Below are 14,377 nucleotides of genomic sequence, written 5' to 3'. Positions count from 1 at the left end.
TTTTACAGAAACTCTGCATGGTACTGAGGGGCTGGCACCCTAAGAGCTAAGGTTCACCTTTAGCCATCAGTTTCTCCTTCTTGCATTCTTAAGCCTGACTCCTCTGGACCTTCTCTATCACTGAAGTCCTCCTTTTCCTCAAATAAGTGACAGTTCTCTCTAGAAAGGTCTACATCTATCCACACTGTTAAGGGCTCACAGCCTTTTGGTGTCATGCGGGGACAGCACACCAGGCCCGGCCTCTCCCAGTCCTACTCTCTGCCAAGTCCTGTGACAGGAGGGGACAGCTGCAGTTCCTTCCAGCTATAAAAAGACCTGACACCAAGTGAGCAGAGGACGTTCAGCCCTCGGGACACCTAGCTGACTTGGGAAGGAACTCGGCCCCAGAACCATGCTGAGGTTGCCCCCTATCACACAGCTGCTCCAAGCCCCCCTCAGATGCTGGGCAGTTCCCAAGGCCCACATCTCTGCCAAGCCGGCCAGAACACCTACCTCTCCTATGGTAAGTGACCTCTAAGACAGCAGTAGGTCATTCTGAGGACTTGGCCCATTTCCTAGGTTTGGGGGCAAAAACACAAGTCCAGGCTATTAATGGGGAGGCGACCATGGTGCTGGATGTCAGTGCTTCTGTCAAGACAATTGTCTTGAATGCCAGGAAAGGGGTCCTAAAGCCATTTCCTGCAGGACAGCCTCCCAAAGTGGCTGCCGAGTTCAGTGGTGGGCCAGGCTCCCTTTCTCAGGCCTCTCACTTTTTGGCAAAGGCCAGTGGTCAGAGGACACTCAATGCTGTGCGGACCTTGCTGTCTGTGAAAGGGGAAGAGCTGGGATGCTGACGCTCAAGGAGAGTACAGGTGAAAGCCAAAATGTACGTTAACACTTTTGACTCCAGAGCAGTGTTTTAAGAATAAACAAATCAAGGTTTACAGGGTCACTTGCTCAAGGTCATGTAGCTAAGACCTGAGTCCAGGCTGCATATGCCTTTAAGCCTCTGGGGGTGAGAGTCGACAGGAGGGACTCTAACCCCGCCCTCAATCTAGCTTTAGAAAGATAGAGGGGTGGGAGGCCTGACCCTGGCTTTTTCAGGGGGGAACTGAAAGTGAAATTTGGTCGGGGCTCTCTTAAGTTCAGCCAGTGAGAAGGCGTGGCTCCAGGTGGGGTCCCTCTGCACAAATGGGGCACAGGCATGCACAGACACACAGGTGCAGCCGGTGGAAGCTGACCTCCCCACCAGGCTTCTGAACGGAATTATCCTTCATGGAAAGGCCTGTACTTATTTACAAGCAGTTTAAATCTCAGTTGTTTCTGCCATTCCATACAGCACGGCACCCTGCATGTGGGGCCACAGGTATTGGAGGGGAGTGTGTACTGCTGTCCTTCTGTGGAGAGCAGCCAGGGTCTTGGGCCCAGAGCCCAGGGCTTTCCTCCTGGTCTTCAAGGCTGCCCTCAGGGACAACAGCAGAGGTCAGTACAGGGTACACATGAACAGCCTGAAGGCATGTGGGAGAAACCCAGTTGGCCCAAGTCAGAGGGAGTGGAGGGGGCGGGGCACTGGCAGGCAGACAGTCTCCTTCAGTGACCAGGCCTCATGGGCTCATGTGCTTTCCTCCACCAGGAGCAGGCTGTGGGGATCTCGACCATGTTTGTGAGCTTCCTGGCTCCAGCAGGCTGGGTTTTGTCCCATCTGGAGAGTTACAAGAAGAGCTCTGTAGCATGAAGACCCTGTGGCCACCTGGGCAGTCCTAGAAAAGCACATTAAACTCCTTCTTCTACCTTCTGTTCACACTGACTCTTCTATGTACCCATGTCCAGCCCGGGCACTGCAGGGAGACTCCTGCAGACACCCAACACTGGACTGTCTGGGAGCTGGCTCAGTGTCAACAATGGGGCATGCTGGGGTACAGAAGTGGCCGGCTACCAGTGAGGAAAGGTGGCACTGGTGTGGAAACCTATGTCTGAGAGGAATCCTGAGTGGGCTTGAGGAGGGAATGGACACCCTTGTGTCTCTCCCGATGATAAAGAGAACTTACTTGCTTGGTAGCCAAGAGCAAGGCTCTGCCCCAGTCCCCTGTATGGGGCAGGACGGGAGCCAAGACCACACCCCCACCAAGCCCTCCCTAGTTTCTGCTCAGGCTTGTCCTGGAAGGTAAGACCAAGAACAGAAGCATAAGCAGGGTAAAGTGAAGGCGTTTATTACAGAAACATCCTGAACGCACTGGAAAAAATGCACACATGGGTGGATGGGACAGAGACCCACCTTGGGGTGTTTGCAGACTTGAGAGCTTTCCCACTCACTTTTGCCCTCCCTCCTGAGGCCTGGAGACCCCTACCCCACTGCAGGTTAAGACACCCCCACCTAAGAGCCTTCCCCTGTGGCTGGGCTCCCATAAATGACAGTCCACCATTTTTACAGTGAGTAGTCCCTATTCCCAACAGGATCCAAATCCACACCCCAATTCAATGCAGATCTTTGTTGCCAGCTTCAGGGCCACAGAAGTGCCTCCCAGGTGAGGTGGGGCCACAGGGCACCAGGGTGCTAGGTGAGGATGTCATGGGCCTGGTGCTCCACTAGCATCTCCATGCTCTTCACATCTGTGCACCAGAATTCCAGGCGGTCCTTCATTCCCTTGATCTGAGGGCAAATCAGGGCCACATGAGCATTAAGATATGCAGGACCCGCAGGCCAAATGGGGCAGGTCTAACCTCTAACTCATTCTTGGGGCAGAACTGAGGGTATCAGAGCTGAGGTGGGGGTGTGCAATGGGATCACCCAGGTCAATTCTTATCACAAGAATATTTTAAAAACTTGCATTAAAGAAAACAGGCAAGAATAGAGGAAATCCACAGGATTAAACTTCCAGCAAATATGAATAAGATGGATTTGTGCTCAGATCATGAAACCAGGAACATGTTTGATCAGAGCACCAATTTTAAGATTAAAAGACTTTTTTAAGATTAAAAGGCTTTATCAGTACAACCAACACCGTTGTCACAATAAGCTTCTAAGTGTAGAGTCAGACCCTAGGCTTGCATCAACTGGGTTCTAAGAAAAGGCTTCAGTCCCCACAGCAATAATCCATTCCCCAAACCATGTGTACCGTGACGCCTTCTTCCTAAGTGACTTCCGTCCCCATAAAACCAAGACAGCACAGACATAACCCAACCCAACAAAGGCAAACCAGGGGCTCAGTGGCTTCACCTGCTGCAAATCCAGCACGCGGGGTTGCACCCAGGTCATGTGCACTCGCTTGTCCACCTCGTCTATGCTGCCCCTCACCAGCCCCACCGAGAGTGCCTTCATCACCAGCAGCTCCACCTGTGTGGGAGGGCTCCTGTCAGATACCCAGTGCCCTGCTCTGACAGGTAGCAGCTCTGCTGCTGTGATACCCCAAGCCTAAGAACTGTACCTCGTTCACTGTGATTTTAGCATTTTTGGCAATTTCTTCAAAAGTGAGCTGTCTGTGGTTGGCAGGTCGTGTGAAAGTCATCTGAAAAAAAAAAAAAAAAAAAAAGCTGATTAACTACTTAAAATTGTTTTTCCAAACAAAAATGGGCTGAGATCTGATAGGATCTGATAGGTACATACATTTTAAAAACACAGACCATCTTCTGAGTACCCCATACAATAAAATTTTCTTAATGTGTCATATGTCTTACTACTAGGAACAAACTTTCAGCGCTTAATAATAAGGTTAAAGGTGAAAATAAGCTTTGCAGGAATTTTCAACAATAGCCACTACTTATTTCTTGAACAGGTAATTGAAGCCATCATGTATCCCAAGACCAGGGGACACTGTGGGGCACCAAAAACAGAACCTCCATCTCCTGAGGAAGTTCACGTTCTGGTGGGGAAGGACAGACAAGCACTAGACCCGAGAGGATGTGCCATATCATCGGGAGGAAGGGGCAGCTCTTTCAGCTCAGACTACCCAGAAGGGGAGACCTGTCTGAGGGGTTGTCCCAGCTATGGGAAGACGAGGAGTGGGGCAATGAGGAAGAAACACCACACAGGAGATGGGAGACTCACTGCTCACTGACCGAGGTGTTGAAGCACAACAGTGGCTTTGGTGCCACTTACCTCCATCAGGCACAAGAGCTGGATCTTCCTCAGAAGCTGTGCCTCATTGGCTGCTAAGTCAGGCTGTGAAGCACAGAAAGAGGAGCTGACTCTCATGTCTGTGCTCACCAAGTGACCTTACCTGGGTTCTCAATTTTTTTCTTTCTACACGGTGGATGGAAAAAAGCTGCGGGGAAGATCCAAACATGTACACTGCAGACTGCTGAGGCTCATTAACAGTCAAGTGACCTGAAGTCTCCCTTTCTTATGAAATCTTAAGACTGACTGATAGGCTGTTTCTCTAGAGAAGTGATCTGTAAGAGTTATGTACTGATGTTTCAACACTAGAAGGCCTTTCAAGACTCATGGCACAAGGCACTGCTAGTAGAGGACAAAGGACCTATCCTGGGCAGCCCTGGTAGCACTGCCTGCTTATGAGCACAGTGCAAGTGCAGTCTGAGGAGAACCCCGAGTCTTGGAGTTCACACAGATCAAAGAGCAAGTGATCAATTTATAATGAAAGACTGGCTTGCAAGGAACCGAGAACACTTTCTGCAAGACCCATGCAGTGTGTGGGCTCTCCACAGAGGTGAAGCGAAGGTGAAGCCAGCCAGGGAGAGTGGACAGGTGGCTTAAACCACATGAGTGGCAGCTCACACCCTGGCACAGGAACTGGACAGGCATAGGGAGCGTGCACCTCTGAGTATCTTTTCTTCTTCTAAATTGCTATGGCTAGCCAGCTTCCTCCCTCCTCACTTTTTTAAAGAGAAGTTCTTGTTATGTTGCCCAGGCTGGTCTCAAAGACCTGGGCTCAAGTGATCCCCCTGCCTCAGCCCACCATGCCTGGCTATGGCTCCCTTTCTGAGTGGTACATTTTTTGCTGAGACAGTGATGTGTCACCAGGAACAGCCGGGCCTGACGCTTCTGCCTCTTCATAGCACCTTAACAACCCTACCCCATTGCATACAACTGGTGTAAGTTGTTGTAAACTTTGCGAAAATTTAAAGTTTCAGAAAAGTACAAAAACAAGACAACTATGATTCCCATGACAGTTAACATTTTAGTAATATCTACGTCTAACATTAGAGTCCCCACCACCCAGAGCCCATCCCTACCACCTAGATGCCCACTCCTGGAGCTCTTCTCCCCACCAGCACACCTCCTCCTACTCCATCACCTGTCTGCTCACACTTCATCTGTCAGCAAAGTGCTCAGTTCTTCCTATGTCTTTCCACCCACCCCAAGGTCACAAAGAGCACAGCACTTCTGCTGGGAGGGTTCTGACACCCACTCCACTCAGCAGAGATGAAAAGTGCATTGTGTTCTGTTCCCCCACACACCCTCTACCTTTCCTTAGTGCAGTCACTGCCCATGAGACGCCTTGTTCTGTGTGAGGCCAGGCCTGCCACGGTTCCTCCATGCCCAGGGTCGCCTGGGTGCCTGCAGTGTGTGGGGAAGATGCTAGCCCAACACTCTTGGACAGTGGGCATGTGAGAGGACAAGCAGGGCCAGAAGCCTATGGACCCACCTGCTGGCCCCAGGCAGTCTTCAGAGTCTGGAACCTGTCTACATCACCACTGTTAAAGGCATAGAGAGTGTCAATCAGCCACTGCCGGTCTGTGCTCCTCAGGGACTCCAGCACAGGGTGCATGAGCTGTGGGGACAGACAGTACAGGTGGTAGAAGGCCAGTTCCTCCCTGCGCCCCTTCCCAACCCATGCCAAGGAATCAGTGCCTGGATCAACTTACGAGCTCTCCAAAGTTAAAAACCCCCTCTCCAAGAAGTCCTGCAAGTCCCAGTGTGAAGGCTCTCTCCTGCTGCTCAGACACTATGGCAACAAACCCAAGTCAACAAACACTAGTCCAGTTCGGCATTAAAAAGCACATATAACAAAAAGTAAAGAAGCCATTCTTGGTAATGGTAACCTCACAAAGCATTCGTATGGTTGATTCTTCTAAAGTGCTGGACTGACCTGATTACATCAGGGATCACAATTACAAGTTTTGTGGAAAGAATGTTCATTTATTACTTTTCCCCTAAATATATGCATCTCTTTGCTCTTCAGTGTGTACAACCTCCTGAAGTAATGAGTTCCTCCAACACTTCGCCTGCTGTGGAGTCACACTGCCACTCCACTGTCTCACATCCCAGTCAGGCAGCCCCTCTCCTCCAAATTATGATTCATTTGCTTGCTGCCCCATGCAGCCCAGTCCTATACCTCTTGACTGCATTAGTTGCTTCTTCAATACACTTCGAGATACAACAATCAAAACTTCATCAACGCATTTAAGAAGTGGTGGTTTCTATACAATGTGGGAAACATCTAAATTATGTAAAAGTTGTCTTTCTAAATTCTCTGGTTACTTATTTCCACACTCAGTCCCTTTAACGACTATAATTCATTCCCATGGATCTGAGATTCAATTTCAGAACAAGGGTCTCAGCGTCAGGGAGTTGAGGCAGTCGTCATCCTGCAGGGGATGAGGAAGTACTTACACTGCTGTACTTCCTATAAGATTTCTGACTTGGACAACAACACACTTGGAGGAGGAGGAGGAGCACAGGGGTTGGGAGGAACCAGCCTTGTCATCTGAATTAAATGCTGCAGGCAAATATGATGTGGAAACTAAAGCATAAAGAAATCTTTCCACCTATTCTTCCCAAAGGGATGAATCCATGTGGGCAAGCTTCCCTGCCATCTTACAGCTGCTACATGAGAACGTGCTCCAGTGTGACATGAACCATAGAGGCCACGTACCTGGCAGATCCTTGATATCGACACAGCCCAGAAACCGCAGGGCATCTTTGTAGTAGGATGCATGGTTTCCGATTGTTTGATAGTATTTACTTGAGAGATCGTAGAAACGACTGTGAACTGATGTCACACCAGGCAGGTTGTTGAGCATTTCTTCAACATCTTCAATTGTTTCCTACACACAAGTAGTAAAGTTGTCTTCTGACTTTAAAGATTTTTAATGTCATATAAAAATGAAAAGCACAAGCCACCAAGGCAAACATGGAGAAATGTAAACCTTCAATTTATACAAAACACAGCAAAAAGTACATAGGTGATATATAAATATTCGTATATATTTATTGTATGTGTGTATTTTTCTTTGGTAGTACTGAGGACTGAACACAGGCCTAGGTAAGTGCTTCTACCACTGAATTACCCCCCAAATCCTATATGTCTTGAGACACGGTCTTACTACGTTTCCCAGAACTTGCCTTTTCTCCTGTCTCAGTTACCATGACGCCCCCAAGACAACTTATTACTAGGAAAAGACAATTATAGCATGCGTAATCCCACAGGAATTATGACCAGGGAAATATAAAGAACTCTTACAAATTGGTTGGTAGAACACAATAGAAAAATGGACAAAAGACAGAGGCAATTTTACAGAAGTAAAGGCATGAATGGAATGGCTGATAAGCCATCAGTAACCAATCCCTTCACAGGAGACCAGATATGTATGTTGTGAAACTCTTAGACAATGAACCACTACATACGAGTAAAAATGAACTGGTTACACGTATCAACACAGTGACTCAACTCTGACTCAGTGACACTCATCTACCCACTAAGAGAGGATGAAGTAGCAGGACTGAAAGTGTCAGGTTGGGGAGGAGCATGTGTGCTGCTTTAGTCCTGAGCTGGCTGGGGCAGGAGAGTGCCCATTACAGTATTCCTTACAGTTCTCTATAGCTTCTGGTGTGTCTTAAGTGCTTTAGAACAAAGTGTAACAAGTATGCATATGGGCTAGGACTGGGAAGCAATGAGAACAATGAGAACATGAACACTTTAATTATTATTGCTAAATTTTCTTTAATGTTATCATTACCAAAACAAAACAAAAAATACACCCAGGCTCTGGTTAAATAAGGTGGACTAACCACATGTGTGGTTTTTGCTGCCACTCTTATTGACACTTGTCCTCCAAATTGCATAAAAGTGAAAATAAGAAAGGCTTAAATCCAGACAGGAGACTTCAACAACAATCTAGGGGGCAGAGAGAGAATGGGGGAGCAGCACATGACCTGCAGTGGCGGGGATGCTGCCGTTGGTCACAGTGAACCCAGCTGAGGCCCTGGGAGTCCTAAGAAGAGGGACAAATAGGGGCACAGGGAGTGCTCTTTTGATGACGAGTAGGAGCATCATATCAGCAACTTACTTGTAAATGATTTGGAAAAAGTATGCATGCACTCACAGAAAGATGAGGCAAAGGCAGTAAAAAGCAGTGGGGAATTGGGCCAAAGGCATGAGAGCTTTCGGTGCTACTTTCCCAACTTTTCTGTAACCTCAAAAGCATTTTTAAGTAGACATTCTTAAGTCAGAGACATCTCTTACAGAATCTCACCTTGGTGACCTGCAGGTCCCCAATGTTTAACTTCAAAGCTCCGATTGCTGTTTTACACAGGATCACTGCCTCATCGCTGCTTTTCACCTGAAGATGTTGAAGCACAGTGGAGTCTCAAAAACCAGGACAGCTAACCAACCACAAGGCGAGCCCCTACCTGTGCAGTAACCCAACCCACAAGCTGGAAGACAAACGCTTTCTAAGAATATGGACACAAACTGTGAGTCACAAATAGTCCAGAAAGTACTGTTCAGATCCCACATTCACCTTCTCACGAGTCTTTTCCAGAAATGTAAGAGCCACATTAGGATCTAGAAGAAAAAGAACTAAGTCAGAAGATCATCAATAGTATGTTTCTAGCAGCTGAGACACATTTAGGCAGGACAGTCTTTAGGGCTTGATAATGTCTATCCGATTATACTTCAATTAAATTATAGTTGAAGGAACTTTACCATTTGAATCTACTCCATTATGAAATAAAGCGAGGCTTACCAGTCATTTGTCTCACCACATGAAGAATTATTTCTACCAGGGACAAAGGGTTCACCCTAAAATATAAAATACCCCATTTCTGAGTGTCAAGGAGTATCAGTGGACTCATTTGCAAAGTAAAAAAGTGACAAAAAGAGTTTACCTGTGTTCAAATTCACTGATGAAGTTTTCATAAAGCTGTGGAACCAATCGTGGAGAGTAAGTACAGGATGTCTTTCATTGGGCAAAATCAGACTCTAAACACCATTCTTATTAAGTTTTGGGTTTCCAAACCACAATGCTCACCACATGTACTTACTCACAGAATAAGTGCTGCGTACATGTTTGCTGATGGCAGGACACCCACCTTAGAACTTAACCTCATATACATGACTACCAATGTATTATTAAAAACAAAACAAAACAAAACCCACGAGCAGGGTTTCCTTCTGGCTTTGGAAATGAGGACACTGTTCTAAAGACCAATTCCTATATTCTTTCTCCAAGGTACTCCAAGTACAAAAAACTGTCCACCTGGAATGTCCACTAATCCAACAGAACAGAGTTCTTTCAGATTTTAAAAGGCTATAGGCTAGTTATGTCTCATTACTAAATTTCGTAGCCACTCACATACACTGGGTTACATCCTCAAACCCTGGCTAGGCCTGCAGACACAGAATGAGGTAAATCCTGAGCTTTCAGGGGTCTCCTGGGATAGTGGAGAATGAATGAATGACAATAACATGAGTTTAAGAGAAATGGAAAAAGGCATATAAGAAGGTCAGCCAAATGTGAGGATCCAAAGGCTATTCCCACATGGTGACAATTGGGCTTCAAGGAATGAAGAGCAGTTGCAGAGGTGGATGTTTGGTGAGGCAGAGAACATTCCAGATAGGAACAAATTACACCGAGTTTCAAGAGTACTTCTGAAGGACACAGAGTGGGAGGCACTGAGGATTGGTCTCGGTTCTAAAGGCAAGGTTGAACCAGGGAGGGAAGCAGGACTGAGGACAGAGAGGACTGCAAGGAAGATGACAAGTGATACCAGTTCAGGGCAGAGAGGGGAGCAACAGCTGTGAGGATGGATAAAGGGTCTGAGAGACGTTTGTCAGTAAGTTGAATCAGACTTGATCAGACGTCAGCTGGTCAGAGAAGTGTCCCCTGGGCTAGTGACCAGAGAAGCAGGAAAAGGGAATGCCTGGTGTGGGCCAAGTAGGGAGAAGGAAGCTTCAGTTTGGATAAGAAGAACCTGAACTTCCTGTTGGATATGCAGGGAGAAAGATGGAAATGTCCCTGTGGCAGTTAGATATTTACATCTGGAACACATCCAGCTAAACAAAGTAACCCGTGTACTACAGGAACAATTTCAAAGACATCATCCTCATTTACATTAAAAATTTAGGACAGAGGCCAGTCTTCAGTGCCTCCCACTCTGTGTCCTTCAGAAGTAGTCTTGAAACACGGTGTAATTTGTTCCTATCTGGAATGTTCTCTTCCACACCAAACATCCACCTCTTCATTCCTTGAAGCCCAGTTGTCACTGTTTTAATTTTCTAACACCTCTAATAATTTTTGGAGTTATTTAAACAAAGAAGTCTACCAAGTCCAGGAACTCAAAATTTCTTCTGGTGACTAAAAATTCATGAACACCATTCATGTTACAATTATGTGGGCTGGTTCTGAACAATTTTTGAGGACTATTTTATCCATGAAAAAAAGAAAACAAGTCTGTTGACCTGAATGTCACATTACCTGAGGTTGAACAAATTCTTTGTCATGTGTGTAAAAGTGATTTAAAGATAAGAAAGTAACGGGAGAGGGATGGGAATGGGAAATTCAATAGAATGAATTGGATATAACTTTCCTATGTTCATACATGAAAACACAACCAGTTTAACTCCAAATCATGTATAACCACTCAAGTGGGAAGTAATACTCCATGTATGCGTATGTCAAAATACATCCACCTGTCATGCATAACTAAAAAGAAAAATAACAAAAAAGATAAGAAAGCAAAGCATAGCAATAATTATGAACTATATGTCTTTATAATGTAAAATCATGGAGTGCAAGTATTGAGATCTGTCTTAGGACTTGTTTTTTGGATTGGGGATTTAATGCAGGTGCACTTTACCACTAAGCTATATCCCTAGTCCTTTTTATTTTGAAGATAGGGTCTCAGTTAAGTTGCTAAGGCAGGCTTCAAACTTATGATCCTCCTATTTCAGCCTCTGGAGCTGCTGGAATTACAGACAAGTACAAGCACTCCCAGCTCTTTTTTCATTTTCCACATGATTCAGAAGATGAAATGCTCAGCAAAATCTTCAGGCTCACAGATAACTGAAAATTCCTTGGGTAGAAAAATGTCAAATTGATGGGTATAAAAATTGATAGTGGGGCTGGGGTTGTGGCTCAATGGTAGAGCGCTTGCCTGGGGCGGGTGAGGCACTGGGTTCGATCCTCAGCACCACATAAAAATAAATAAAAATAAAGGCATTGTGTCCACTTACAACTAAAAAAAAAAGAAAAAAATGATGATAAGGTAGGTGGTAACCTTTACTATGTGCACTATAAAGTAACATTCAGGAGAAATAAGCTATAATTATAAGCTAGCTATAATATAACAATATCTAACTCAAAATCAGAGAAAGTCATCAAAGAGTAAGCTGTCAGGAAAGACCTCAAAGAGGAGGCTTCATGTGTGAACACACCCATGGGGATTTGTTAGGGATCTGAAGAGGGCTAGGAATAGTGTGTATCCTCTTTATTCCTCCTGTTGAAAAAATTCTAAAAGTGCTCTATTATTGAGGCAGCATGATATTGTGCAGTCCCCCCTCCAACTACCCATTCTCAACTAACGTACAAAAGGTGCCCTGTCTTCTACATTACTCAGGACAGATGTCTGTGTAAGCAGAGTCAGACACGGGTGAGGGAGAGGAGTAAAGGGGTTACCTAGAAAATGACCTACTGCAATATCTCTCTTCTGTTTCCTACTGTGTCCCCTAACTGGTTTTTATTTTCCATTTTTGAGAAAGTTTTCCAAAAGTGGCAATTAAAAAATTTCTTTTTTACCAGGGCACACTATAAGACAGTATTTTACGCTAGAATTCTATTTATTTTTTGAAATTTATTTACTTTTTGAGACAGGGTCTTGCTGTGTTGCCCAGGCTGGCCTTGAATTCAGGATCTTTTTTGATCTTATCCTCCTGAGTTTATAGGCGTATGCCATTGTGCCTGCTGCTGCTGCTTCTTCCTTTTTTTTTTTTTTTGGTTTGGTGGTGCTGGGGATGGAAAGCACATACTTCATGCATTGGGCTACACCAGCCCTGGTTTAGAATTTTAGAAACTGAATGCTCTTCTGTGGCTTATTAGCTGTGACCTATGGAAAATTACTTAACCCCTTATGCCTGCTTCCACAATAAAAAAGAAAAGGAGATAAGAATACTACTTGTCTTTCAACATTGATGTGAAGAGTAGGAATAAATATGCAAACTCCTCACAACATTCCTGGAGACAAAGTTATTTCTGAATATGTGTAGTTCATTATCATTATCATCTATTATTGTGAAAAGTCCTTGAGTATATTCTTATAATATTCATATGACACAAATCACTTACTTTAATGAGACCATCTCCTTGGGCAAAGCATGGATCCTGCACAAAATCAAGCACCTGAAGTGTCAGCTGATGCCATAACCTGGAAAACACAAGGCCCTTCAGATAATCAACCAAGGTTGATGAGACCTCTGGAACCTCAGTGTTCCAGCAGATAACAAAGCTCACCAGTCCTGACTGCACAGAAGAACGCTAGTACAGATGGTAATAGACCTCAGTTCTTTTCACTCAATGTTTATGTCACATAGAGCTGACTTACTCTAAAACACAGGTTTCCCAGCTATGAAACAGAGAATTTCTGTTTAGACTACTTCAAAAAAATCAGGAGGTTCAACTGGAAACAAGAGTTTTGGAATCAGACAGCTAAACTGAAATCTAGTCTCTCTTATTCATTAGGTGGGTATCTCAAAGAAGTTGAGGAAACCAAGTTTCAATTTCCTCATTCATGAATGGGACATGAAGGAAGAAATAAGCTAATAATATACTTGCAGGACATTGACACATTTCTTAAAAAAAAAAAAAAAAAGGCCAATATTTAACAGTACAGATAAAATGCTTTAAAAAATAAAAAGTACTTTGGGCTGGGGTTGTGGCTCAGTGGTAAAGCACTTGCTCAGCATGTGTAAGGCAGTGGGTTTGATTCTCAGCACCACATATAAATAAATGAATAAAATAAAGGTTCAACAACTAAAAAATATAAATATATATAAATACAAATACTACCCACAAAGCAATTTTTTGCCAAATACTAATACTTTTCTCCAAAAAACTGCTATTAGCAGGCTACTGAACAGCATCAAAACATGCTGTGCATGGGCTGGGATGTGGCTCAGTGGCAGAGCCCTTGCCTGGCATGTGTGAAACCCTAAGTTCAATGCCCAACACCATTAATAACAAACAAGACATGCTGTGAAAGATTCTATGCTAAATATCCATCAGGAAGGTTCCTACAGCAGATGTGTTTCCCCTGAGCAAGGTCTAGGCCAAAACTAACGATTTACTCTACTCATCTAAATAGAGGTTGGTGCTTAGCAACAGAAAATTGTTCTGAAGCTCACCCTGTTTCTGAAGGAATTCAAACTCTGAGATCTCTGGAGGCACAAAGCCCAGTGTGAAATATTATAGAAAGTAGAAACAATGGGAGAGCGGCAGTGGTTGCACCCTGTGTGATCAGCTGTAGAATCAAAGGAAAACCTCGGCTCATTGGTTTCAGACCATAAGAAAACTAACTGTAGATTCACTCACACTAGGGCTTGGCCAAATGCAAGTCTCCAAGAGCTGTTTCCCCACAAGGGTGGCACTCTGGCTCTGAAAGTGTGCTTGTGACTGAATCAAGAGCAAAAGCACAGGCCAGCACCGAACCCCTGTCGTGCCACCAGAAGAAGGGAGAGTTCAGAAGCCCCAGTCACAGCGCCGAGGGCAGGAAAGCAGTGAACCCTAGATCCCAGACCCCTACAGCTCTGGCCCTTAGTCCTGGTGGGCTGTCGTCCCTCTTCGTCCCAGGCCGCCACCCTCAGGACTGCACCGACCTTCCCTGGCACAGCCCGTCCACTCTCCCCACACGTCCCGCTTCCTCGGGCCTCCCCGCCTCGGGTCCCAGCGCCCACAGCCTGTCTCGGACAGGCCCTGGCCCCTCGTTTCGGTGCTCACTTCTTCGTGTAGAGCTCCTCCAGACGGTGCCACACGGCTGCCTGGCCGGGCCCGGAGCTCTGGCTCTGCTGTAAGAAGCCCGGTACATCCTTCATGATGGCAGCAAGAAGTCGGGACAGGGAAAGCGCCGAGGTGTCAGGGCCGCGGGGATGGCGGCCGGAAGTGCTCACTCACTTCCGGCCCGGGTGGCGCGGGGCGTGCCGGGAGCGTCGCTGCTGGCTCCAGCGGC

The 14,377-nt window shown here is 45.8% G+C and overlaps 1 protein-coding gene across 1 annotated transcript; it reads right to left on the bottom strand.

Annotated features, from left to right (window-relative positions):
* Positions 1 to 2,173: 2,173 nt before the first annotated feature.
* Positions 2,174 to 14,323, bottom strand: Psmd13 (proteasome 26S subunit, non-ATPase 13). The gene is made up of 13 exons (XM_027953547.3): positions 14,149 to 14,323; positions 12,502 to 12,580; positions 9,047 to 9,081; positions 8,905 to 8,960; positions 8,680 to 8,723; positions 8,413 to 8,499; positions 6,813 to 6,984; positions 5,803 to 5,882; positions 5,583 to 5,708; positions 4,076 to 4,138; positions 3,405 to 3,485; positions 3,197 to 3,313; positions 2,174 to 2,629 (listed from the first exon to the last, which is right to left on the bottom strand). The coding sequence occupies exons 1-13, from the start codon at positions 14,241 to 14,243 to the stop codon at positions 2,534 to 2,536; spliced, it is 1,131 nt and encodes a 376-aa protein (XP_027809348.1). The 5' UTR covers positions 14,244 to 14,323; the 3' UTR covers positions 2,174 to 2,533.
* Between the last annotated feature and the right edge of the window lie 54 nt (positions 14,324 to 14,377).

The sequence above is a fragment of the Marmota flaviventris genome, chromosome 9, assembly GCF_047511675.1.
Source record: "Marmota flaviventris isolate mMarFla1 chromosome 9, mMarFla1.hap1, whole genome shotgun sequence".
Classification (NCBI taxonomy): Eukaryota; Metazoa; Chordata; class Mammalia; order Rodentia; family Sciuridae; genus Marmota; species Marmota flaviventris.
This window is presented reverse-complemented; position numbering and strand designations above follow the sequence as displayed.

Excerpts from the sequence above, each read along its gene's own strand:
- Psmd13 (XM_027953547.3), bottom strand. The coding sequence starts at position 14,243 with ATGAAGGATGTACCGGGCTTCTTACAGCAGAGCCAGAGCTCCGGGCCC. Across the intron at positions 12,581-14,148 it reads GAGGAGCTCTACACGAAGAA|GTTATGGCATCAGCTGACAC; the intron begins GTGAGCACCGAA and ends TGTGTTTTCCAG. Across the intron at positions 9,082-12,501 it reads AAGGAGATGGTCTCATTAAA|CTTTATGAAAACTTCATCAG; the intron begins GTAAGTGATTTG and ends TTGGTTCCACAG.